Source organism: Dasypus novemcinctus, chromosome 5 (assembly GCF_030445035.2).
Source record: "Dasypus novemcinctus isolate mDasNov1 chromosome 5, mDasNov1.1.hap2, whole genome shotgun sequence".
NCBI classification, from domain to species: Eukaryota; Metazoa; Chordata; class Mammalia; order Cingulata; family Dasypodidae; genus Dasypus; species Dasypus novemcinctus.
The window spans coordinates 119,553,767-119,580,866 of record NC_080677.1 but is presented as its reverse complement, the minus strand read 5'-3'; the positions used below and the strand labels follow the sequence as shown (position 1 = coordinate 119,580,866).

Sequence of the window (27,100 nt, the reverse complement as noted above, 5' to 3'; positions counted from 1 at the left end):
AGAGAGAGAGAGAGAGAGAGAGAGAGAGAGAGAGAGAGAAATTAAGATGGAAAAATAGTCCCTTACATGCCTGGAGGTGGAGCACAGACGGACCAGATGATGTCTCGGGTTTGGAATCTTCCAGGTCTGAGGACTGTAATTCTATGAGATGCTTTCAAATAGGCTCCCCTGCTGAATGTTACCAGGGCAATCACCTGGTAGGTCTCACCAGGGATTTGCTTTTTGACTCTATAGGATGGTGGCTGTGGTGGCTTGAAGCTGCATGTACCCCAGAAAAGCACTTTCTTAAATCTAAGCCATTCCTGTGGGTGTGGACCTATTATAAGTAGCACCTTGTGACAAGACTACTTCACTTAAGGTGTGACCCACTCACTCAGGAAAGGTCTTTTTTCTCTTGCTGGAATCCTTTATATGGAATGAATACAGAATGAGAGAGAGAAAGATAGAGAGAGAGAGTGCATACCTTGAAAGCAAGAAGCTGAAGGTAACAAAACCTGGAAGAGAAGGGAGAGACCAGTAGATGCCGCCATGTGCCTTGCCATGTGGCAGAGGAGCCAAGGGCCACTGGCAGCCGGTCTATGGGAAGAAAGCATCACCCTGATGAGCCTTGATGTGGACATTTTCTTGGCCTCAAAACTGTAAGCTAATAAATTCCCATTGTCAAGCCAGACCATTTCATGGTATCTGCTTTCAGCAGCCTAGGAAACTAAAACAGGGGCTGAATCTGTACTACAGCATAATCACAGAAACCGAACTTATCCATGTAACCTGAAAGAGTGACTTTTCTAAAAAGCCAAAAATGACACTGGTAATTTATGCACAGTATTTATAAAGTTAGTCATGCCATTAATAATGCATCGTAAGGTCACAATTAAAATTGTTTGCACATATACTGCATGGGATTATGGCAACGGTCCCCCACCCTGACTGCATCTGAGAATCATGTAGGGGAATTTAAAAATGTGATGCCCAGATCTTACCTAGATGACATAAATTTGAATCTTCGGGGGGTGGATCCCAAGCATCTGTAATTTTTTAAAGTTCTAGAGGACATGGGTATACCCTGCCTGTTCTTGGGGCTTGGTGTGATATGGGCCTTGGTCTGGTCATGGGTGGTGTGGATAGGAGAAAGTACAGAATGGCATTTGGAACTGTGACAGTCTCTAGTCACCTGAGGTCAGATCCTACCTGGAGGTAGGCTGGGTTCTACTCTATAACCCAGCGCTGATTCTTGGTTCAAAGCAGGCCTGGGTTCACCCCAGGCAGAGAATGTGGGAATTTGGTGAGGGAAGACAGTCCTGTTCTGCACATAACAGAGGGCAGCATGTGCATCCAGTGGAGAGAGCAGGCAGGAAGGGCCTTCTTCCTGAAGGAAGGGCAGGGAGCACCTGTGCACTCACAGGGGCTAGGGCTGTTCCTGCTCCCAACCATTTCCCAAGGGGTTTTCTAAACTGAGATGAAAACGGCATTCAGCTAGCAGCCAGTGAGAGCATCAAACCTGGCTTCCAAAAAGAACTGGGTGCTTATTCTCCCCTGTGGCCCAGTGATGAGCAGAGGGGAGGGTCAGGCGGGCAATTAAGCAGAGAGACAAGTAAATGTCTCAGATGCATGTGTAATGTTCTTTATCAAAGAACACAATGAAAATGAACTACAAGGAAGTGCAGCCAGTGAAAAATTCCAGGGGGTTAGAACTCAAAAAGAAAGCCTGGAATGGCTAGAGAAGACCTTTCTATACTGAATTAAGACAAGCTCAGCCTCACATATGAAGGTGGGAAAGTACAGAGAAGGCTGTCTGGATATGAAGTCTCAGCTTCAGGAATATTCCTGCAGGGGGGGACAGGGTCCAGAGGTAGAGGGGAGAGGCTGCCCACGTACTCTGTATCTTGCATTCTGTGGGCCATGAAGAAAGAGACTTCATAAACTCAGAATGGACCATGAAAAAGTCACAGAATCAAGAAAAAAGTCACAAAAACTAGGAACTTCCAGGAAGAGTTTGTGGCCGAGGACCAGGATGACAGGTCAGGGATGGTGCCAGCAAAGAAGACTGATGTGGGTGTGGGTAGGTGCAGGCAGGGCTGCAATGTCTCCAGCAGCTGCCCTATCACTGTGGGCAACTGGCATTCTGTCCATCCTATAAAAGAGTTGTGAAAGCTTCAAGCTTCCTAAGGGAGCCCTTATAAAAATGCTGGAGCTCTCATTGACCCACCCTGGCAAGTACAGAATCACCAAAATTATTGAACTTCAGAGACAATGTTTAAAGAACACAGACTAAGTAGTTGGGAGATGTGAGTTCAAATCCCAGCTAGACCCTTTCTCAGATATATAACCTATACCGGTCATTTATCTTCTCTCTGCCTTTCTTTCCTCCCTGATGAGATGGGGATGTGGTCCTCAATACTTCTGAATATTATTGTGAGGGTCAGGTTAACTTTTGTATGTAAAGTATTTTGCTTAGGACCTGGCATATAAGCATTCAATTGCTGTTGTCATTGTCATCATCACATCGTTGTCATCATCATCATCATCATCATCACCACTGCCAACAGAGGAAAGATCTAATCCAATCCCTTCCTTTTGCAGATAAGAAAACTGAGGCAGAGAGGAGGATGATAGCAGCTGAAACATATGTAATGCCAGCACCATTCCAAGGATGGTACATGTATTAACCCACTTTTTGGATTGAATTGTGTCCCTCAGAAAGACATGTCCAAGTCCTAACCTCTAGTCTTGTGAATGTGCTTATTTGGAAATAGGGTCTTTGAAGATATTGTTGGCTAAGACGAGGCTAAACTGGAGTAGGGTGGGCCTTAATCCCTAATGCCTGGTGTCCTCATAAAGGGAAGAGACAGGGAGAAAAGATGGCCAGGAGATAGGGGCAGAGACTGAGTTAGGCCACAGGCCAAAGAACACCGTGGGTGGCCGGCAAGCCACTGCCAGGACCCTGCAGACCTCAGAGGAAGCACGATCGGCCAGCACCTTTGACTTTGGACTTCGAGCCTCCAGAGCTGTGAGGAAATAAATTTCTGTTGTTTAATGCCACCAGCTTGTGGTACTTCGTTACGGTAGCCCTGGAAACTAAGATACTCACTTAATCCTCGTGACCACTGTGGCAGTTGGATGCCTTCGTGACCCCAGAAAATCCTGTTCTTAAAGCTAATTCATTCCTCTGAGTGTAAACCTACTGAAGATGGCATCTTTTGATTAAATGACTTCAGTTGAGGGACCCAGGGTGGGTCTTAGTCCTCTTACTGGAGTCCTTTATAAATGGAGGAATCAAAAGCCACAGCCAGGGAAAAAAGCTGAAGAGACAGAGAGGAACCCAGAAGCTGAGAGAGAAGGCACCGGGAGCCAGATGCTGAGAGGAAGCCACTTGAGCCAGAAGCTGGAATCAACGCGGCCCAGAGGAGAGGGGAGAGAGGGCGGGCGCTGCCACGTATGTGCCTGTCAACCACATTTACGCTTGGGGAGAGGGCATCTCTGATGATGCCTTGGCTTGGACCCTTTCACATCCTCAGGACTGTCAGCTTGTAACCTAATACATCTCATTGTAAAAGCCAAATCATTTCTGGTATATGGCTTTGGCAGCATTTAGGATACGAAAACAACCGTCTTATGAGGTACATACTGTTACTGTTCCCATTTTACAGACAAGAAGACTAAGGGAAAGGAGATGATGGCAGTCAATCATGTCACCCTGCTAGTGAAGCTGCAAGTTGGACCCCGGCGGCTCGGTCCTCGAGGGTGCTGGCCCTTCTGGCCAGCTGGTCTAGCGCCCGTGCCGTGGGCCTCCTGCTCAGGCTCTTTCCAGCCTGCCTTCTGGGGTGGCAGTGCTCCTTGGTCAGAGAGGCCCCTGTTTTGTCGGAGTGAGATTGGGAGCCCCCCCGGGCCTGGCACCCACTAGCGTGTTCCAGTGGGAGGCAACGTCTGTCCCCGGGAGGGGTCAGAACTGCCTGGAAGAAGTGGAACCCTGGGCACAGTGAAGCCACTGGAGGCCAGGATACCCACGCAGGCCATTTTTATTAAAAAGTTTGCTCTTTTAAAAAGAACACCCTCCCCCCGGGACTCCCTCCTTTCCTGCTGCTTGAACCAGTTTCTCCTCAAGTTGAAATTCTTGCCGATACTGAAGAGGTAAGGATTTTAGCCTCTTTCTTCCAGTTTTAACTTACTAATTAAAATGTCTTGGAGACTAAACCCATTGCGAAAAGAGCTTTCTAAAGCTTCTTGTTCATCACCAGAGGGAAGTTGATTCTCTTCTCAGCTTTATAATATGGATTCTTTTCACAGGGTATCTGTTTTATGCTTCATACAGTTCTGGCCCCAGTTTGGTCCCAGCAGGGGGAGGCCAGTAGAGTTTAATTACATCCCTCCTATAGGGAACATTCAAGGAATGAGGCTTTGAAAAACAACTTGTGCTACCAAATGGAAAAAAAAAATCAAATTAAGCAAGTGAGAAACAGGCATTGCCTTTTGTGTCCTAGAGACCTAATCTAAATATTTAATTTTTAAAGACATAATTCTAAGTGCTTAACTTTATAAACCTTATGCACTGTAATTCATAGGGGAGCCAAATATCCCTTCTGCTCTGGAATATTCATGGGCCTGGCCTAACAGGTTCATGGAGTTGATGTTTCTACACATGCCATATTCAGGTATAAAACACAATGTTGCCCTTGGTCTGGCAAAAAACAGATTTACCAAAAAACTTAGTGTGAACTGAACTCTGGCCCACAGCAAATATGCTAGAAAGGCCTCTTAATCTCTACTGATTTCCCAATTTTCCTTCCTCTGTCTGTTTCTGAGATGCCTGGTGACTGGCTATTTGTGAGAGGGGAAGCAGCTACACAGCAGAAATTACTAATTTGCTGATGGCTAGCAGTCGCTCAAATACCTGATGGACCATGAAAGAGGAAGAGAAAAAAAATTAGTTGGTGTACAATTAAAGCGGGCGTTCCTAACCAGGGATCTGTGAGCTTGAATTGAAATTTAAAAAACAACAACCATTTTTCTTGTGTGGACGTGGTGCGGGTGCGATACACTTATTAAATAATACACTGTTTAGTGTGGACTTAGGAAGGGGTCCGTGGTTTTCACCTGACTGGCAAAGGTGTACGTGGAACAAAAAAAAGTTAAGAACCCCTGCATTAGATGCATGTTTTGACTCAGCGTAAGGAAGATCTTACAAGGGGAACAAGATGACAGGTATTACGTTCCTTATCCCTCAGAGTATTCAAGTAGAACTTCATGATCTTCTCTCAGATTCCTGTCCTGGGTGCCCTAGATGGGCGGAAAGATCCCCTTTATCCTACTCCAGATACCCACATTTCTTTGGCGTAACAGGTTCTGGGCATAAGTGCCTGGGGCTCCATGGTCATCGGTGGGAGCACAGATACGTGGGCACAGGGACAGCTGAGCTGTGCTTTCACTGGCTCCCTCTCCACCTTCTGCCTAGTTCCTTCCTCCCAGAATGCAGTAAGCACACGTTTTCTCCAGCGCTTCCCACCTCAAATCTGCGTTCAGTTAATACCTTGTTCAAAGAGATGCGATGAACTGATATTCATTCATTCTCTCATCAACTGTTTACCACCGCCTATTAGTGGCAGGCACCATTCTAAGTTATGCCAAACAGACCAGAAGCCCTGCTCTCGGGGGGCTTGCATTCTAGTGGGGATGTGATGAAATTGCCTCCTCCATTTTCATAAGGGATAATGCATTGAAACAAATGAAGGCTATCCTAATGGTGAAATTTTAAGCCTAGTGATGGCTTGATGGGAAAGATTTGCAGGGACTAGGCATTTTTTGACTTCCCTGAGATGATCCCATTTCAAGGCTCCCGCTCCACCTGTGTAAAAGCAGCTTTGGTCAATAGAGTCTGGTGAAGTTAAAATACAACAACAACAAAGTGTGTTTATTCTTTTATACCAAAAGCTCATTACTGAGAAGAAAAACCACAGTTCTGATGTTTTAAGAGCCCATAATGTTAGCAGCAGTTAAATAAATGAGCCATTCAGTTGAGAATCTAGCTCAGTGCCAGGTGGACCCACAGAACGCTGAGCTCTACCTGTGGAGTTAACTTTCCCAGTTTTATTTTGAATTCATCCTTTGCTGGGTTGATGTGACCCGATGCCACCGGCTTATTTGCTTAGCAAAGTTTGGGCCCTCTAGAGTCCTCAGCTATTGAATATAAAATACTCTGCGGTGCCACCTGAAAGGCACCAAATATATGCTGATTGGTGTGGCCCGTTCCCGGGAGGAGCATCTCTTTGCAGGTCACCTCTCCCTCTGCTGAGACAGAACTGCTCTGCGGGGACTCGAGGGGGTGGTGGGGAGTGTCTTGGAGCATTAATTGCTAAAAATTCCAAGTGCTGAAGTGCTCCACTTGACTAAGTCAAGCAGCCCAGAAAAAAACTTGCAAGCCCCTCCTGCTCTTGAATCTGCTTCCCATGTTACACCCCAACCCCCGCTCACTGCATGCGCGTGGGACATCACTGTGTGCGAGGGGTCTGGGACGGCGAGGGGCTCCCAAGTGAGCCCTGGGTAGGAGGTGGAGCAGGGTCTGGAGAGCCAGAATCAGAACATGGGGGAAGCAAGAGGGGAAGGAGACTAGATAGTGCTATGAACACTGAAGAGAGGAAAGGAAACGGAGCCACTGGGCAGAGGGAGAGGGGAGAAGAAACAGAGGAAGAGGTGGGGAGAGCAGCGGCAGCAGCTCTCTTAGTTCCTGATGGCAAGAGGCCTGGGGCTGCCGAGGCTCCTGGGAGCCGTTCAAAGCAGGTGGCTCAGTTTCCCCAGGGCTCACCATAGGCATAGTGGTGGGAGGTTTCCAGAGAACGTGAAAGAGGATGGAGCCCTGGGAGGCATGGAGGCAGCGCATGGTACTGAGCAGCCCTCGTTGGCAGCATGAAGTGGCCTCAGAGAGGCGCTGCCTGCCTCCCTGCAGCCTGCTGGGGGCACTCTGGATTCATCTGGGGAGGGAGCACAGGACTTCATATCCCATCTTCCTTCTTCTTTCTGGGGTTGGTGCTTTGGTGGTGGTAGCCCCAAATCATAACTTCGAAGATAGCTCCAGGTTCCCACCCAGAGTGACCCTTCTTTGTAGCTAAGAACTGCCCTGCCCTAAAAATAGCTGCCTGGCATGCCAGAGACGGATGAGAGACTACTTCCCTAGGCCAGACGCTTCCAGAAAGAAGTCTGAGAAGTGGGCAGGCTGGATATATTTCCAAGATTCCTCCCCGGCAGTCCTGCCCCTTAAGTGAAAATACTACAGAATTTGCTCTAAATCACCAGGGAAATGCCATCAGGGAAAGTTTCCCTTTGACCACAATACTTAGACATGCCCTCTGTCATGGCACCAAAGCCACTGTATACACTAAGGACTCATTAGCGGTGCATATTAGATGTGATGTGTTGCCAGTCTACACGTGCATCTTGAGAGAAGGCCATCTTTATTTGCTTTGAAAATGAATCTAAATGAACTCAAATTCCCCCTCCCCCACCCACTCCCCAAACGTCCTACCATGGACAAATTATTTAAGCAAGATGATTTTAAGATTATGGGTAATAGGCTTCTAAAGACATATCCAGAATTGGGCAATTTCTGCCTCACTTTACCTCCCAGTCAATGAAGAGAGCTTGGCGTAGCAGGATAATCTTGAAAGTGTTTTAATTTACTAAGAAAAAGTAAATCTTTAAGTAATGTTAGCACTGTCATTAGTAATAAATACTTGCTACCTATGTTGCGACTAAGAGAGACAAAGCATTTATGGCTCTGAACCTGGCTGGCTACACAGTGGGCCAGGGTCCAGCAGCATTGGGGTCACCCGGGAACTTGTTAGAAGTGCAGAGTCTCAGGCCTCACCTGATTCAGCCCAGACGACTGAATCAGAATCCTCAGTCTAAGTTCTCAGATGATTCATACGCATTTTAAAGTTTGAGAAGCACCAGTTAGAGACTGCAGGACTCAAAACGGCAAGGGGTAGGAGCCGAATAACACAGTGACCCCGGTGGTGGGTGAGGAGTGTGGTTAACAGTACAAACACAGGGATGCTCTTCTATGAACTAGAGCAAAGGTACTGCACTGTTACAAGGTGGTAAGAATATAGTGATGCATGGGTAGATATAATTAACTTAACTTACGGGCTATAGTTAACAGCAATATTGTAATATTCTTGCGTCAATGTCAAAGAAGGTACCTTATCGGCACTAAAGGTCAATAAGAGGGGGTGTAGGATTTTTTCTTTTGGACTAAGGAAAACTTTCAAAGGTTTACTGGGGCGATGACTGCACAACTCAGTGGTGAAAGTGAGAACCACTGAGTGTACAAGGCATGAATGTACAAGGCATGGGACTGTATAACACAGTGAGCCATGTAGTGGAGGACGGACTGTGGTTAACAGTACAAATACGAGAGTGTTCTCCCAGGAACTATGACAAATGTTCAATACTAATACGTAGTGTTAATATTAGGGGGTGTATGGAGAAACATATGCCAAGGGTACACTATGGACCATAGTTAGCGGTAATAGATACGGTAATAGTCTGATTATGTTTATTTCATAATCTGTAACAAATGTCCCACAACAATGTAAGGTGTTGGAGGAGGGGGGATGTATGGGAATTCTGCACATTCTGCATGATAATTTTGTAAGCTGACAACGTCCTCGATAGAAATAAGTTTTTTAAAAATGGCGAGGGAAAGACTCCTGAAAGGAGGAAAGGGCCACACCAGCCCCCACTGGTGAGTGGGGCCGTAGGCTCTGCCCTGGATCTCCCACTGCTGGTGAGCCAGGCCCTGGCTCTCTGACTTTACGGCTGTAGGTTTCGGGTTCTTTGTTCCCTGGTGTTCTGTCGTACTGTTTCTAGGAAAGGGATGGACTCAGAGGAGGCTCGAGTGCTGTGTGGCTTGCTGGCTTAGTGAATTGATGGGGAACATCTGGGCTTGCCCTTGTGGCAGAACGGCAGACAGCAGGAACCAGGAACCCGCGGACACTGGAAACGTCCCCACGCCCACTTCCCGTTTTTTCCCTTGAACCTTTAAATTAACTGTGCCCTGCTCCCTCTGTGAAATGACTCTGAAGATTGACTGTGGGTAGAATCCAAACTGGGAAGGGTTTTTTGTTTCTGTTTTCCCATAGTGAGGATGAATGTGTGAAGCTATTCAGTCTTTCGCCCAACTCTCCTTCTGTGACAGAGGACATGTATTATGAAACAGCTGGTTGGGGATAAAATGGCCATTTGTGTGTTTGTGTGTGGCTGTGGAATATGCATTTTTCCTTTGAGATCCTCTGGCTGTTTCAAGAAACAAATACCCAACCTTGCTCACATTAGCAGCACGAGCTAATCAGCTGAAATAACCAGCATGGAATGTTCTTTTCCTTAAGAGAAAAAGGAAGAATAAGTGGTATTTTAATTAGATATTTATAATAGTTACAAAGCAGCTTTTCAAGAGAAATCTTAAAAATTTGGCCTTCCTTCTAAGGCACAACTGTTCAAATTATCCTAAAGAGAGGCTATATATCAATCTAATTCCGTTTGTGATAAATTTACAACTGGGTTCTGTACAGCAGATTTATAACAACAATTAAGCAGAAGGAAAATGAGTCATAAATTTTAGTTGGCACAGTCCAGCACCAAAAAAAAAAAAAAAAAAAAAAGAAACGAGAATGGTTTGGGCAGATAAAAAGTCAATAATTTCAACGTAAAGTGCTAAAGCTATAGCAAAAACAGTTTGTATATTTAAAAATGTGTTTTTTTTCCTTATCCTTTTCAAAATCAGACATTGGAGAACAAAATGCCATCTACATTACAAAGGTTTTATTAAAAATTGGTGTGTCTTCTCAATTTGGCCAGTGGTACGAGTGGTATGAGTCTTTCCCCTCTTCTCCATTATTGAATTTAATGAACGTTCCTGTCCTGTCAACATGACTAAGGCAGTATGGGGAAAGAGAGAATCCTCCAAGAGATTGCAGGGCTTGAGCAAGAAACTTTCAAACTGAATTTTGATGATGAGACTAGAGGAGGGGAGGCCAGGCAAAATGTAAAAGCAAGATGATTTGGAAGAAAGCATAAATGACATAAAAAGAGGCAGCCTAGGGGCATGAATTGTAAAGTGGATTATAACTCTATTATACACTGGAACAGAAATCTATACCCTGAAAGAAGAAATGCAATCGAGACCACTTGGGTCAAAATAGGTGGTGAGTGATATGATATTGCCAGACAGAGCGGCTGGGTTGTAAAATGTGCATAGAGATAATCCACAACAGTAAGGAAAGACCTTCAAGTGTCCTTATATGTGCCAGAAGTTTTACTCTGCTAAAAGTAGAACACCTAAATTATTCACTTTCATGACTAATTTCATGTCTTGAATGGTAAAGGATGGAATAAAGCACTGCCAGTCTAGGCTTAATTCTGACTAGTAAAGATACTTTGACTGACTATGTAGAAATCACAGGAAAGTTGGTATGAAGTGGCCACATCATTTAGAAGATGTACAAAAGAGCAGGCAGTACTAGACCTTGTTCGTCTTACACCTTCAATTTGGAAAGCTGGTTTTTAAAAGTTCAGAGAAATGGTAAGTGTGTGCACATAGAGAGAAATCTGAAAGTGGGAACTTCTCATCTGGCGTCTATGGATTCTGAATGCACATACATGGGAGGACCCACTCTTTTTTGGCCACCCAGCAGCCATTCACCCCCTTCCACGAACAGGACTGTGTTGTTCAAGTGAGACCCCAACTAGGCTCCAACTCCAGGGATGGAGCAAGTCTAAGCCAGTCCATGCATCCTATTCCCTTCAGCCCAGTGAATGGTTGAGGGATGGGCACATGACCCAGTCACTGTCCACGAGATGCAATGAAACTTTCACTGGAAATTCCAGAAAAGAGACTTGGGTCTTTATGCTGGACTTGAATCTGCTCTCCACAACTCCCTATCCTCAGCTTATAAAAAGATTACAGGAATTTAAGAAAAACCTGTGATTGGTCTAGAGAAGAGTGTTCCTCTTTGTCCCATGCCAAGAAAACGGGGTCCTACAATTGGGACCACCTGCCTGAAAGAGCCTGGCATTTCATTCTCCAGCTGGTTATCTTTTTATGCAACAGAATCGCCAACTTTCCTTCTCTTATGAGTTGGTTGTATTGTGCCACGCCCCCCTCCCCCAAATAAAAGATATTTTCTAGTCCTGACTCTGGGTTCCATGAAGGTGACCTCATTTGAAAATAGGGTTCTTGAAGATGTGATTAGTTATGATGAGGGCACACTGGGTTAGGGTGGGCCCTAATTCAATATGGCTGGTGTCCTTATGAGAAGAGGGAAATCTGGACACAGAGGCAGAGAGACACAAGGGAGAAGGTCATGTGATGATGGAGGCAGAGACTGAAGTGCTCCAGCTGCAAGCCAAGGAATGCCAAAGATTGTTGGCAAACACCAGAAGCTAGAAGAGGCAAGGAAGGATTCTCCTCTAGAGGTTTCAGATGGAGCATGGTATGGCCGACACCTTGATGTAAGGCTCCCAGCCTCCAGAACTGTGAGACAGTGCATTTCTGTTATCTTACGCCACCCAGTTTGTGGTACTTTGTTATGGCAGAGAGAGGAAGCAGCAGTGGGAGCTGCTGCTGTAGGTGTGACTAAGACGTGTCTCTCTCCTAGGCCAAATGGACTCTGCAGAAGCCATGGAAGTATGAGATGTCTTGCCAGCAAACTGTATTCCCTACCCCTACCCCGGCCCCTGGTAACCTGTATTATAGTTTCTGAATGTGCTTATTCTAATTATTTCCTATCAGTGAGGTCATACTATGTGTGTGTGTATGCATGGGATGTATTTTATATGAGCGAGGTCATACTATATATATGTGTGTATGTATGTGTATATACACACACACACACACACACACACACATGAGGTGTGACTGCATGAGGAAATCCCAACACCAAGAAAATATGGAGCATGGAGCTGGCAGTAGGAACTGGAGCCATCCCTCCAGCAGGGAACTGTGTTTTGAAGAGGTCCCAAGAGCCTCCTGAATGACTCCTGCATTTGCTCCATGTCTGAGACCATGCATGAAAGACACTAAAAGCAGCCCCAGTTAAGAAAGATTTGTAGATGTATTTGTAGGCCCTAACACCCTGGAGGAGAAAGGGAGGCTCAGAGGGTAGGGAAGGAGAGGAAGGAGGGTGAAGGAATGGACCACACTCTCTCCCCTTTGCGGCTGGGGTCACAGTCAACCTGAGCTAAGGGAATGGAAGAGTGTTAAATTAGATGTGAAATTCAAGTTTTAAAGTAGTCTAGGACTGGTCTGGACTTTTTTAATGCCTAAAAGTGACCAGAAACCTTTGAGATCTGTCTGAGACAGCATCAAGGAAAAGGAAAGGACATTCACCACCACATATATAAAGGAAATAATTGGAGAAAACACAAAATGACTTCACGCCTGTACCTCCCTTATTTTAGACTATTCAAAATTCTGGTTACATAGCTGTCTTGAGACCACTAGGAGGATCCTATCTGAGGATGGAGTTTGTCTAGAGAAACTGGACCTGAGAGATTGGGAGAGGGAAAAACCTGGGTTCCAGTGACAAGGTTTGAGCCCCTGCATCAAGCCATATCTGAAGACTGATTTACCTCCTAGATTTTTTTAAATATTCGGTCTACCTGGGTTGAGTTTTCTCTTATTGTCAATAGAAAGAGTCCTAATCAATACAGTGCACATATACATTCTTTTTCTTGGGGAGAGGAACTAACTTTCATTAGATTCTCATAGGGCAATGCTGTAAAGGGAATATGTCTCAAGAAAAGAAGCTCTAGAGTGCAAATCTAGCAATCTCATTGACAAACACAAGGGATAAATATCTAAGGAGGCACGTGGGGCTCACCAGGGATCTCATAGAAGAGCTAGATTAGAACATCTTGGTGTGGAAGGTCTGGAGCCCTGGTATCTGACATGTAACTGGCACTCAAGAAATATTTGTTGAATGGAAACCAGCAGGAAAATTACAACAAGTCATACTTTACATGCACATTTTCAGGAATATTTTCAGGAAAATATCTAATGTGTGAACTACTAATCTGCATTTCCATGTCCTGACAGATGGCCCGTATTAACAGAACTCTGATTTTAGTAATAAAAAAAAAGGAAACCAACAAGTATTTCTGGAGTATATACCATGTGCAAGGCTGTAAAAAGTAATGCTATTGTGGCTACCAAAATTATTTTATTTTAAAAAAGAAGAAAACTTCTATGTATTCCTGTTTCTCAGAGACTTTCCCATCTATGAGCAACAGAAAAAAAGGAAATGTTGCCTGTAGGGCGTACACTCCTATGGCAGGGCTTTGGACCATATTTTTTCTTGGAAGAGGGGGCTGGACTCTGAGACTCTATGTCTATATTCTCAAAGTGGAACCAGGGACCATGTGCACCAAAATCACCTGGGATGTTTATTAAAAATGTAGGTTCCTGGGCTCCATCCCAGACTTGTAGAATTGGAATCTGAGGGCAGAGCCCTGGAATCTGCATTTTAAACAATCTTCCCAGATGGTTTGTGTACACTAAAGTTTGAGAAACTTGACCAGACTCTGTTAATTTGCTCCTTGAAACATCCTGCACAACCCATAGAAAAGGCTCCATTGGGGAAAGAAGTGCTGACCCTCGGCTGGGGGGATTTGAAGGAGGCCAGGGTCTGGTGACATGCTATTACCCTTGCTGAGGCCATACTCAGTTAAGGCCATGTCAGAGAGAAAGGGTTGTGTGTGATGGCCTTTGAAGGGGAGCCTACGGAAACACTCCCTGCGTCCTCCTGGTAGAGTTAACATATCCAGATGTGATCCCTGTTGTAGCTGGTGGGTTAGATTCCTAGAGCCCCAGAGATCTCCCAATGACCCGCATACTCTAGCACATGATTTTTCGCAGCCTTCTATTGCCCTGGAGGATTATGTTTAAAGGGCATATTGTTTTAACAGACACATTTTTTTTTCAACTGGAGAGTAAATTCCCTGAAGGCGAGGATCATGACGTCTTCCTCTTAGAGATGGTTATTCTTGTTCCCTCTCCAATCTTTTGTCATATCTACTACATTTCTGGGCGCTCAGATGTTTAAAAAGTTCTTAATCTGACCTGCCCTCTGGTTCATTAGAGTCCAGAAGGCTGGACTTCCCTCTATGACTTGGCTGCCTTCCTGGGATAGTATCCTAAGCTTCCATGGGGAAGTCACCCTTCCAAGTTCTCAGTCAAGTGGCTTGAGTATGATTGACTCCAGGCTTAAGACCATCCATGACCCCCATCCCCTTGGCCACAATACTTGGTTCAAGACTGGATGGTGGCCTAAGCACTTCAATCATCATGACTCTCAGGACTCTTGGTGAGAATTTTGGGCCAGACTCTTCTCCATGGGCTCTGAGCAAGGAAGCTTGTACTATAGTTCCAAATGTTCTTGGCAGCCTACTTGGGACTGTGGGGGGAGAACATGACTGAAGATGGGGCCAGTATTAGGAAAGCACAGCCAAGAACTAGAGAGAGAGAAACTGGGAAGTGGTTACTTCTTTGAGCCTGGGTAAAGATTTGCCTGAAGAAGCCACATCTATTCCGAGCTACTTAATTATTTGTACTAATAAATTCCCCTATTTTTTTTCTTTAATTAGTCTGGATTAGATTTCTTGTGATCTGCAATTAATGCATCCTATTCGATGTGCCCATTAGCTCCCCTTATTTCTCTTTCAGTTATGCATTCCAACCATCATTGGTCCCTCCTCCTCGCCTCTCCCTGATGAAAAGAAAACGGCTACCTATAAGGCAGATGATAAGCTTGGCCATAGGAGTGGTTGTGGGTTATTTGGATTTATGACTTATTGAGAATCCAGGCCTAAAAATATTGATAAATGGGTCAATGTCAACCTAGAGGGAAACCCTGTACATTCAACATTTTAATCAATGACTTGGATGAAACAGGAAACATGCTCAGCGAGTCTCAGATCACACAAACCTGGGGGATTTGCTAATATGACAGACAGCAGAATCAAGATTCAAAATTATTTTGACTGACTTGAGCAGTAGTAAGGGTAAATATAAACTTTTGCATGTAGGCTCAAAAAAACAATTGTATAAGTAGTAGATTTGGGAGCACTGGCTTGGCAGTGAGATAATAACCTGGAACTTTAAGTTGACTGTAACTTCATTAGGAGCCAAAATTTGAGGTAATCAGTAGCACAGTTGATTTTCAAATATTTGAAAACTGACATGGAGAAGAAAGGCAAGTCTTGCTTCTACTTCCCCACTAGGATAAAGAAGTAGAATTTTCTAGAAAGCGTTTTTTCTGCTCAATTTAAGAAAAATTTTTCTCATGGTTCTAGTAACAGAACAGGATGACTGTTCTGTTGAGGTTATCAGAATGTAATAGAAAGGATTACATCATGGTAGTCTGCCTATTAAAGCACAGAATTTTAAAAACGATTCTTTTTCACAATTCATAAGTCAAAGCAATATACACACAAGGATCCAGAAAACAACGAGGTGATCATGTAGCCTAGCTCAGCACCTTTGTAAATTTTCTCCAAGTCCACCAAGGCAGTACCTCACCTAGAAGGAAGGCCCAGAATCTCTGGAGTGGCGCTGACCAGCCCCTTTTACCTTGCTCCATCACCAGTTCTCACCCAGTCCTCGCTCCTGCTCCTTTCTGGCCCCTCTGTATGCCCTTCTCCTGCCTTCAGCCTTGGGCGCCATTGGCTGGCTCTCACCTATCTCCCTAAGTGGGGCAACTCCACGATCAGAGCACTTCCTTTCCCCATCCCTGCCCTTTGGCCCTGACTCATTCCTGGGACTTTGTAGCTTCCCAGAGCCAGACCTGGTTTCAGGGACAGCCCCAGAAAGTGAATGTTGTGAACCTTCTATCTTACTTGCTAATCCAGAGAGACAGAGAAGGTGGGCCCTGACCCTGTTTCCTCTTCTGAACTTATAATGTGATTTTTAGCAAGACAGTTATTAAGAATGTTTCACTTCTAGTAACACAAAATCAATTGCCCTATGGATAGCAAATGGATAATTGGATCCAACCTGCACTTACGTGGTTCTCATTAAAATGGTCCACCTCTCTCAGAAGCTTCTCTTGGCAGTCAGGGTTGGTGGCCAGGAGATAGGTGGCAAAAGAGAGTGTGTTGGTGATGATCTCGTAGCCAGCAATGAGAAAGATGAAGGCCTGGCCCACGATCTCATCCACAGTCAAGGGCTTGGACAGTGCTCTGGGCTGGTGTTGCTGGGACGGATGACCTTGACATTCAGTAGAGGAGAAGACTTGTCTGACGATATCAAAGCTTTCCACGTCCACAGAGGTAGCAGAATGTCGGGCATCCAGGATCATTTGAAGGAAATCTCTCCGCCTCTAAAGGACAGAAGAAGAAAGTGCACATTTGGAACTTAGAGTCACACAAACGAAGTTTCTTGGAGCACAAAGGAAGAATATGTGTGGGTGAAGCTTTTTAAGGGTTCAATAGGGAAAAAAAAGAGTCCTGAATTGCTGGGTTATCTGAGATGGGAGAGCCCTGAAACCACCCGAATTTCCATCAGTATGGCCCTGGTTGAATATATTCTGCTGTTGCTGAACAATGGATTATGAAGCTGCCATTAAAATGATGAGGCAAATTCTATATGTGCCTGATTTGGAAAATTGTTGAGTCATTTTGTTGTGTTAGAGAAGTAAGTCACAGAACAGTATGTAAAGTAGGGATCTTGGTTCAAACAAACAGTAGATGTATAATACATATGATTACATATATGTGTCTGTGCATAGGAAATGTTTATCAGCATCCATATCCAACAGCTCACAGTGACTACTTTGGGGGAAGGAAGTGGGAGGGGTGGGTGGGAAAACCAGGGGGCTTTTAGTTTTTACTTTATATGTATTTGCACAGTTGGTTGGTTGGTTGGTTTCCTAACAATCTTATGGTTGATTGTTTATAATAAAACAATTACAACATCATATATATTTAAATAAAAGTATTCCCCCACCGCCAAGTTTCTTCATTTTTCTCTTATGTACAACTTAGGGCTTATATGGACAGCCATAATTTTTTTTCTCACACAGTAGAAAGTTAACAGAGCTGGGGACAAAAACTGGTTTTGGTAAAGTTTGCCTTTAAAATCTTCAGACTTTGTATTCTGTGTCCTTTTATTGTCATATAATTTCCCTTATTTTCTCAGTAACCACCTACCCCACTTGTGGATAGCAAATGGATAACCCGCACTTAAATGTTTCTCATTAAAATGGTCCACCTCTCTCAGAAGCTTCCCTTGGTAGTCAGGGTTGGAGAATACCATTCTTCCCTGCCTTCCTTATTAGTAGCTGGCAAATTTTTCATATTTTTTACTATCACCAATTTTGTAACAATAGAAGCATTTGCATATTGCTTTAGAGTTAATAAAGGGAATTCCTGACGCATCCCTTCATTGAAAAGCTCTTTCATATATGAATGACACCCAATATATTACTCTTTTCTGAAGTTAATGGAACTAAAACAGCAAGAGAGGCTAGAACCACCAACAGAAAAATATTCTAATGTCAAAATATTTTACTAGCTGCAGCATTTTTTCAATTTGTTGGATTCAGTTTCTATCGCAGTAATAATCTATGCCATATACCTTTTTTTAAAAAAATGTATTTATTTTATTTACTTTTCCCCCTTTCCCTTCCCCTCCCCCCACCCTGCTGATTTTGCTGTCTGTATCAATTTGCTGTCTGATCTTCTGTATCTATTTCTCCTTTTTTTTTTTGGTCTTCTCTTCTCATTTTTTCTCTTCTAGGATTCACCAGGGTTCAATCCTGGGGACCTCTGATGTGGAGAGAGGTTCCCTGTTAGCTGTGCCACCTCAGTTTCTGCTTTCTGCTGTGCTTTACCTAGACTCTCCCCTTCATCTCTCTTTTATTGTGTAATCATCTTACTGCATGACTCACTTGCACGGGCACTGGCTCACTGCACAGGCACTCTTGCCATGTGGACACTCAGCTCACCATGCGGGCACTGGCTTGCCACGTGGGCACTGAATGCCATATGCCATACACCTTTAACACTTAATTTCATCTTTTAAGATCGAGTGTTGTCATTTTTTCTCCATATAGGGCAGGACTCTATACTCCATGTACTGAGCATGTTAGGTATGTATTAAATGTTAGGTATGTAATAATTATGCAAATAAAAATATAATGCAACAAATGCATTTTGATGAACAATGTATTGAATTTGCTTGATATTTAGAACAGAAACCTTGGCTAGGGACCTTTGAAGCTCTACTGCTTCCCAGCTTTGTGACCTTGGAAGGTGTCCCCTGAAGTCCTAGCATGGCCCAGGACTAAGCCTGTGTGAGTCATAAACCTTGAGGCTAAGGAGGCAAAGCCTCAGCTGACCTGCTGGGGTGTAAAAACTGAGAGAATGGCCAAGGGTCAGCATTTGTTGCCTGTTTAATTCAGCCCTGGCCCTGTTTTTGTTTTTGTTTTTTTGTTTGTGTGTGTGTGCTTTCTATTTCCAAGTGCGTCCGCCAGGGCTGGCTTTCCCCCAGCTTCCCTCCTGTTGCTGGTCCCCACCTTGGTGGCTGCTGGGACCCCAGTGCCTCGTCTGCTCCCATGGGGCAGAGCTGGGCAGGGAAGGGCAAGACGGCATGCACAGAGAGTGAGTGTCCTTTCCCGCCCGGGCTCCTGGAAGCCAGCCTGGGACCCGAGAACATCCACGGCCTCTTGGTTGGCAAGTGTGAAATTCCTCGGATGTGACAGTCATGGTCCCTGAGGCTTGATTGTGGCTTTGCTGGGCTGGGGAGGGGGTGAGAAAGGGAGGTAGGGCACAGCATATCTGCTCCATTGGATTTCTCCAGTGGCAAAACTGCAACCGGCATCCTGTCCTCTTATCCCAGCTCAGGTAGGCTGCAAGGGGCTATTGGAGCCTTGCAGAAATCTGCCTTAACCTCCTGCTACAGAGGCCAGAGGAAAGGGCTGCTCCCTGGGGCCCTTGGGCTGGAGAGGAGCATTAGTGTGGATGGTTTCTTTTATTTGCACTGCATGATGGAGGCTATTTGAACACCACTCATTTAGGACCAAAACAGAGCTGGTTTATGGTTATATCCAAGAAAAATACTCACCCTGATAGATGTAGGTGTCTAATCTACCCATCGGCTAGAGCTTAGAAAAATATTTACCTTTTAACATCTGTGCTGCATTTTCCACTGCGCACACACACATCTGCTTGATGGAATGTATACAGACTTCAGATGGCTTTAAACGAGGTTTTCTTAGTAACTGTATAGCTCTGCGCTGACATGGGCAGTCCTGGATTTGTGGTTGGGAGGTTTTTCTCAGATCAACTCATTGTTTGAAACAAATAGCTCTCGAGTTTATAAAAGGAAAAGCTCTAGGCAATCCCAGTAATTGGATCTTTAATAACCTCTCACCTCTTAGTAAGTCATTCGGTGTAACAGTTTTAGAATGTGCAGCCTGGTTCCACAGCCAGTGGGCTTCGGGCTAGGGGTGGGGGTGGGGGCGGCTCAACAACCCGCCGAGGGAAGCGTCCACAGCACCCTGAAGCGTCCACAGCACCCTGTTCGGGTGTGAAAATGGTGCTTTCTTCCCCGCTCCTCCCTCAGGCTTGCCTCTGTGGCCAGGCGTGGGCCTGGATCAGAATGCTCTGTCTGTTGGGCCTCAGAGGCAGTCCGGGAAGCCGGCTGGCCGATTTCCCCCACACCTCGAAGCGCGTTCCAGCTAAATCCAGGGCCGTGAGGGCCGTCAGGGCCGTGAGCTCGCGGCCGCCTCACGCGGCTTCTGGTGCCGGCAGCCTCAGCCTCTGAAGCCGAGCAGGATGAAGGTGCTGCCCGAGGCCGCACTGTGCATCGAGCCGCCTAATGGGCCCTGACTTCACTCCAGGCCGAGGCCTTAGCGATCCGAGCCCACGGTCTCCTGTTGCTAGTCCCGCTGAGCCCCCAGTCTTCGAGAAAACCCCTTTCAAGCTACGTCCTGAACAAGTCAGTTAAGGCCAAGACCTTTCAGCTCTGTGTGCCCTGTTAAGTAATTTTCCTTAGTGCGCTCAGGCCCTCAAAGAGCAGCGTTTTCACATCCACCAGCATATCCAATATTGAAATTTTTTTCCTTCATGCTAAAAACTCCTATTTCTAACCCTAGCCAAATGTAATCAATACATGTTATACATGCCAAGCATCGTGCAAGTTTAAGGGGGAAAGAAAAGCCCAGATCTCAGATAAACCATCCTAAAGAGACGAGAGGGTCCTCCACTGTCAAGTTTGTAGCCACTTCCTCCATCCTGAGAGGGAATGTGGGATTGATGGACAGCTGCCTGAACTCCTGTCTGATATTTATGCTATTCATGCTGTAAAACTCTATTTTGCCGTTTTTCCGTAAAAAGAACATGCTCACGAAAACTACATGTGGGCACAATTACCTAGAAAATTCTTGGGGGCTGCTGTTGCCTGTGCTTGGGGTGGTACTTGAAGTCGAGAGGCATTGGGAGCAGCTTTAATTCTACTCCCCCATTTTGAAGTGTGGACAAATTGCTCTAGGCTTCTCTTCCCTACTGTCCTTTTCAACTCCCATTTCCTTTTTCTTTCTGGTTTGCCCTTCTTCAACCTTCCTCCTTTCTTTCCACTGCCGCTGCAAAGCTCCAAGTGGTAGCTGGCTAAAGAACAGCACGGTGTGATGGCCGGGGTTGGGAGGAAAGAGCAAGAGAGACAGTGATGCCAGATTCGTTTCTATTCCTCTCCGACACTATGCCCTATTAAAATACATTACCTCTTCTGCAGCTTGCTGGTCCCGCAAGGCGATCACATTCCTAATGAGTTTGTTAAAAAAGGCATTTAATTCATCTCGGTTCTTATTGGGCAAAATCCGGGCCAGTGGAACCATTATGGATGGAAACGATACTAAAAAGAGAAAAGCAAAAGTGGCATTGAAAAGGGGTGGATAATAAACCAGGACTATTAGAGGCCTGTTACCAGGAAGCAAACCCCCAGGCCTTGAATTAGAATCATTTTGTAGGCCTGTCTTCCCCACTGCAGCGCTGCTCTACGCAGCGATCACATCTCATTCCATCTTTGTAGTCCTCCCCATTCCTTGCACCTAGTAAGCACTCAACAAATGTCGGTACCACTGCATCCTCATTCCTGCCTGGCCCTCAAGAGGCCCATTTGATGCTTGTAAATCACTTGTCTCGGTCCCAGACATCTCTCTCATCAAGGGAGAACAGAGTACAGGCCACGTTTCAAGTCTTAGCAAGTGGTAGAAACAGAGCTGCTTTCTCAACTTTCTTGTCACTTGCATTTGTGTTGTTTTCTGTCTCTGGATAACTGTCCCCATTGCCAATACTTGAACTGTCCCTAAGAGCCATACTGTAGTTCCTGACAAGAATGCCATTCCCCCTTCTCCGCTGTCCCACAGGCTCCTCCTTTGCTGTGCCACATTCAACTTGGGCCCTCGCTGCCACGCCCCTGGGATGGGGCTACCTGGGTGAGGACACTCATCTCTGGGCACCAGGCGAGTGGGTGAGACCCTGCCGCAGGGGAGCTCGGCTCACTGCAGCTTGCCAGCGTTCTCGGTGGACCCACAGCACACTGGGCACCACGTGGCAGCTGGACTGGGAAGAATCGTCTGGACCCACAGAGGTCTCCGAAAGCTCTGCCTGTTCTCAAGAGTTGGAGTCTAGGTCACTGTGACACGGCAGGGAGTAAGATTCAGAAGGGGCAGAGACAGCAGTGGCGGAATGACGGAGCCACACATCCCCAGGACTCCCGCTTCTCTTCCGGTTTATGGGAAGAGGGGTGGATTCAGCTGGAGCACCTGGCGGGGAGTGGCGGGGCCAGCGGCCGAGGAGGAGCTGCTCCACACCCGGTGGGTCCCCCTACAATTTCCATGGTTGCTGATGGAGATGACAGGGGTTCCCACTGACACTGACTCAGAAAATGGGAATAAACTGACTGAGGAATGAATTGAGCTAACCAGACCAGCATAATGCTTAGAAAGTATGGCAATAATCTGTAACAAACATGAAAACCTCAATACTTCTGTAAAAACAAGGAAATACTAGAATTGGCCAGACGATAACAACTAAAATAAAAATAAAAGAAATCGACTGGTCTCCATAGCATTGGTTAAGCTATTTAGTCACCCCTCAGGTGTGATTTCTAATTTGCGAGGCAGTAGGCTTCAGAAGGGAGAAGTCTTCTGAAGAGGAATTTTGCAGAAGGGGAGAAATATGCCTCAGGCCTTTCGAAGCCTCTGTGTTCTCATCTGTAAAATGGGGATAAGAAGACCTACCTCATAGGGCAAACAGGACTAAACTGAGGCTGTGCCCACAGAGCACTCAGCACTGCGTGGTTGCTGTACCTGTGCGTTGGACACACAGGCCAGGGCTACCTGTGCTGGTGTAAGTGACCCCAGGCTGGTGACAAGAAGAGCCTGAGAGGCCCTTGGAAGACGAGCCCTCCATAGGGGGACTCTCAGAGACACCCAATGTGCCCTTCCCTGAGCACTGAAAGCTGCCTGGGGCCACACAGGGGCCATGTCACGAGGTCCTGCTCAGTTTGCCCTAGTCCAGTCTGACCGCCCTCGGCAGGAGCTGTACTTACAGATCAAAACCAAGATAGGTCTGGGGATGGAGAATTTAAAGAAACGCCTGCAGTGCTTCACAAAAGGGTCCTCGGGAGACTTCCAGGAGTCCACCTGGGTGCCGAAGGCAACACTGGCAACCACATCCGTGGTGTAGCAGCAGTAGCACCTGCAGGAGATGGCAACATTGGAGCTCTGAGGGGACTCTTCACTGCACCCCTCCCGGAAAGCGGGACCCCAGCCCCCCAACTGGTAATCCTGGTCCTACAGAAATACTTTAAGGGCAGATGCCTGCAGATCTCAAGTGTGGTGGTGGGAGAGGAGCTGCTGGGATCAGGCCCTTTGCATAGACAACAGAATGAGGGAGGAGGGAGAAAAACAAAACAAATGGCTTATCAGACAAAGACCAGGGGAGAACGACACTCACTCAGCTTTTCAGCTTTGGGTAGTCTTAACTAATCAGAACACAGTCAAATACCAGGATGTATTCTGGAAATATTCCTTCCTGTGAAGGAGCAGAAGCAGTTGCCCCAAAGCCTGTGCATTTTACCCCACAGTTGTGTGAAGCCCATTTAGGCCAGAACCTAATGACTAATTGAGATATAGCAAATTGTGATTTGGTGAATTAACAACCCGATTACCTAGTTTTATTAGCTTTGCCCCCCCATAATGATTTTACAGTTTTCATAAGAGCAACAAACAAAAACCAGGGGCTCTTCATACTCAAATATGTAGTAGAGAAACTTTGGGACAAGCTTCACGAACCCATGTATATTATTACGGAAAATATACATTGTACTTTAGAAAGGAAGGGAGAAGGGTCTGCCAGTAGGAAATCATCCAGAAAATTTAACCTCTTAGGCTCTAGGAAACCTGCCCCCCAAATGGCTATTTTAAACTACAATTATTGTGGGTTTTGTTGTCATTGTTATTGCAGGAGTAGTCAGATTAAGTTATTTTTAAAAAGGCTAAAAACTGGGCTGAAATACCCTTTTAAAATTAAAATGCCTATTTTTGTGGTTTTATGTAGGCACACATTTAGTTCCTCTTCTACAGAAGTTCTATAACTACCAACTTACCATTAAGGAATAAGTAAAACTTCCAGAAAATTTCTTTTATTTTGACTGCTTCTCTTGAAAAAAAAGTCTACAATTGAACACACATTTCTTTCCATTGTAAAAGCAAAAATGAGACTATCAAATGTAATTTAATCTGATCCTAATGATTGTTGATTTAAGGGGTTTAAGAGTTATTTACTTTGCTTGTATAACTAACGAGTCTACCTTAACCTTTGCCAACTCACGAGTCTCATGATCAGAAAGAAGGTGTGAGAAGACTTTGTAAACAATATGGTACCATATAAATGATGGTGATGATCATGCTATTATCATGTTAGTGACGAGAACAAGAAAGAATCACTTCTGTAGATCCACCTCACCAAACCTACACCTCCTCAACATTCACCGTAGTTTGGCATAGGACAACTAAAGGTTTCTAGGAGAAAAACCAGATGATCACATTTATGAAATCACTCATTTAAATTTGATGTCCAGCACTGAGTCATTGCTTTCTGGCCTGAGGTGCTCCACCATGCCTCCTGAAGGTCCTTTCTACCCAGTCTTGGCCTGCAGAGGTCCAGAGGGTGAGTCCATCCATGTTAGGAAAAACCACCGCACACTCAAGGGGTTCCTCAACAAGCTACACACCTGGGCTCTGTTCGCCTTCGTGCCATGTTTTCAGTGGGTTTCGTTTCTTCTTATTAGTCTGTCCATCCACACTTTTATGAGTTCTTAGCATTTCCACATTTGCTGGTCTCAAGGTAATTGCCCAGCAATTAGGTACAGTTACAAGAAATGGCAATGCAGAAATGTGATTTCTCATCTGCAGTGTAGTGCCCTTACCTCTGGATGTCGAAAGCATCCCCAGATTCTGCATAGTGTTGTAAATGAGTCAGGAGAAGGTTGCAGCTTTGGCTGATTAAGGGAGTCATCTGATAATGGATAACAAAGGTGTAATTAGGACACCATGCAGAGAGCATACTGAAATTAGTTGAAGATTAAGAGGCTATGTGGGTTGCTTCTGGGGAATATGGGCATTGTTCTTAAGGTACCTTTCTTGAAGCCAAACTTCAAAAGAAGCTCTAAATTTCATACTATCGTAAAAATTCAATAGCTGTAAAACTCTATTTTTAGCTTAACTAGTCTTTTTTTTGAAGCTAAAAGGAGAAAGGATTTAGAGTAAATACTGTAAAATAATTATGAAAATGATCATTAAGTGCTTAGACAAAACTGAGAATCGGCATGCAGTTTTATGATATTTGGTTAGCATTAGAGAGTAAATAGACCACAATCCATATATACTATCTCTGGAATTAGCCGAAATTCATGATTGCTTGGTTCCAATTATATTTTAGCTCTTACATTAGAATACAGAACCTTAACATCCAAAGGAACCTAAGTTCATGTATTTCAACTTCTTATTCAATACACAAATCATTTTTAGAGCATTTTTTGATAGATGGTCCTTCATTTCTGCTTAAGCTGCTTAAATCTGCAATGAAAGGGAAGACTTGATTTCAAGCGGCATCCTTTGCCAACACAGGAAAATTATTAAACATCAATTAAAAAAAATTTAAGCCACTTTTTTTTTATTATGGAAATTTCCACATATACACAAAAGTGGAGGGAAGAGTACTATAAACGTGTATGTAATTATCATCCAGCTTCAACAAATTCAGATTTCACTTTTGACTGTCCACCATTTTTATACCAACTGACTTGGTTGGACTAGTGGAATTCTTTGTGGAACCTGCAAGATATCCACTTGATCTTCTATTCTCTCCTATATTCAAAATACAAACTGAATATTTTCAGGGGAAAATTTTTTAAACCAGTGCTCATTCTAGGATGAGCTAACTCAATATGCTATAATATATTGTTCTGAACATTTCTCATGGAAAACATATTTTGAAATGTTATCTATGTTTAGAATTTTACTATTTTGACATTAGAATATAAGTTCCTAAGGGCAGGAAAAAAAATGTTTAACTTTTTATTTTGAAATACTTTCAAACTTTCAGGACAGTTACAAAATAAATACAAACCTCATACAGATACACAGAGAACTCCAATATACCCCTATACCTCCATCCAGATACTCAGATTCACTAACTCTAATATTTTGCCACATTTTCCATATTCTATCTATTCATTCATCCATCTTTTTATCTGTCTGTCTATCTTTTAACCCATTTTCTGAACAGTTGAGTATAGGTTGTATGTATCATGCTCTCTGGACACTTATTACTGTCATGTACTTTTCCTAAGAATAAGGATATTCACTTATGTATTTACCTTAAGATCAAGAAATTTAACACTGATATAAAGCTTATAGTCTATATTCCAATTTTTTCATATGTCCCGATACTTTCCCTTTGAGCCTTTTCTCTTTCTTTGTTAGATCCCACCCAGGATCTTGCATTGTATCTAATCATCATTGCTTTTTTAGTTGCTCTTTCTTTCTTTAAAAATTTTGGTGACATACATAACCTAAACTTTCCTATCTCAACAACTCCCAAGTATACCATTCAATGGGATTCATCACATTCACAATATTGCTCTACCCTTACCACCTTCCGTTACTAAAATTTTCCCATCTCTGCAAGCAGAGACCCTACGTTCATTATACATTCACACTCCATTCTCCCTGTTCCCCACCCCTGACAACCTGTAATCTAATTTCTGTCTCTACAAGCTTGCATATTCTCTGGTATTTTCTTTGTAGTTACCATGGGACTTAAATTTAACATCCTAAATTTGTAACTATCTCATTTGCTTTAATACCAACTTAACTTCAATAGTATATACGAACTATGTACCTATACCCCTCATTCCCCCCACCATGTCGTTACCCTCACTGGAGATCTTTATTTCTTCATATGGCTTCAGTATATTGTCTATTCCTCTTTCCTTTCAACCTGCAGACCTCACTTTAGCATCTCCTTTAGGACCAGTCTAGTGATAATGAACTCCCTCATTACCTGGAAATGTCTGTTTATCTGGAAATATCTTAATCTCTGCCTCATTTTGAAAGACAATTTTGCTTGATATAGAGTTCTTGGTTGGCAGTTTTTTTCTTTCAATTCTTTAAATATATCTTCCCACTGCCATCTTGCCTCCATGGTTTCCAATAAGAAATGAGCACTTAATCTTATTGAGGTTCCCTTGCATGTGACACCTTGTTTCTCTCTTGTGGCTTTCAGAATTACCTCTTTATCCATGGCATTCAACAGACACAGTGCAGGTCTATTTGGATTTATCCTATTTGGAGTTCATTGAGCATCTTGGATGTGTATATTCATGTCTTTTGTTACATTTGGGAAGTTTTCAGTCATGGTTTCTTTGACTATTCTTTCTGAACATTCTCTCTTTCTTCTCCTGGGACTCCCGCAATGTGTGTTTTGGTTTTCTTGTTCCTTTCCCACAGATTCCTCAGGCTCTGTACACTTTTCTTCATTCTTTCTG

At 44.3% G+C, this 27,100-nt stretch overlaps 1 protein-coding gene across 1 annotated transcript in view; it reads right to left on the bottom strand.

Annotated features, from left to right (window-relative positions):
• TBXAS1 (thromboxane A synthase 1) overlaps positions 1 to 27,100 on the bottom strand; it is a 195,041-nt gene that overhangs the window by 44,428 nt on the left and 123,513 nt on the right. The window contains exons 6-9 of the mRNA XM_058297468.2: positions 24,479 to 24,567; positions 22,598 to 22,746; positions 20,766 to 20,896; positions 16,050 to 16,364 (exon numbers count right to left, since the gene is read on the bottom strand). Of these exons, the coding sequence (XP_058153451.1) occupies positions 16,050 to 16,364; positions 20,766 to 20,896; positions 22,598 to 22,746; positions 24,479 to 24,567 (684 nt within the window). The remainder of the gene's footprint in view (positions 1 to 16,049; positions 16,365 to 20,765; positions 20,897 to 22,597; positions 22,747 to 24,478; positions 24,568 to 27,100) is intronic.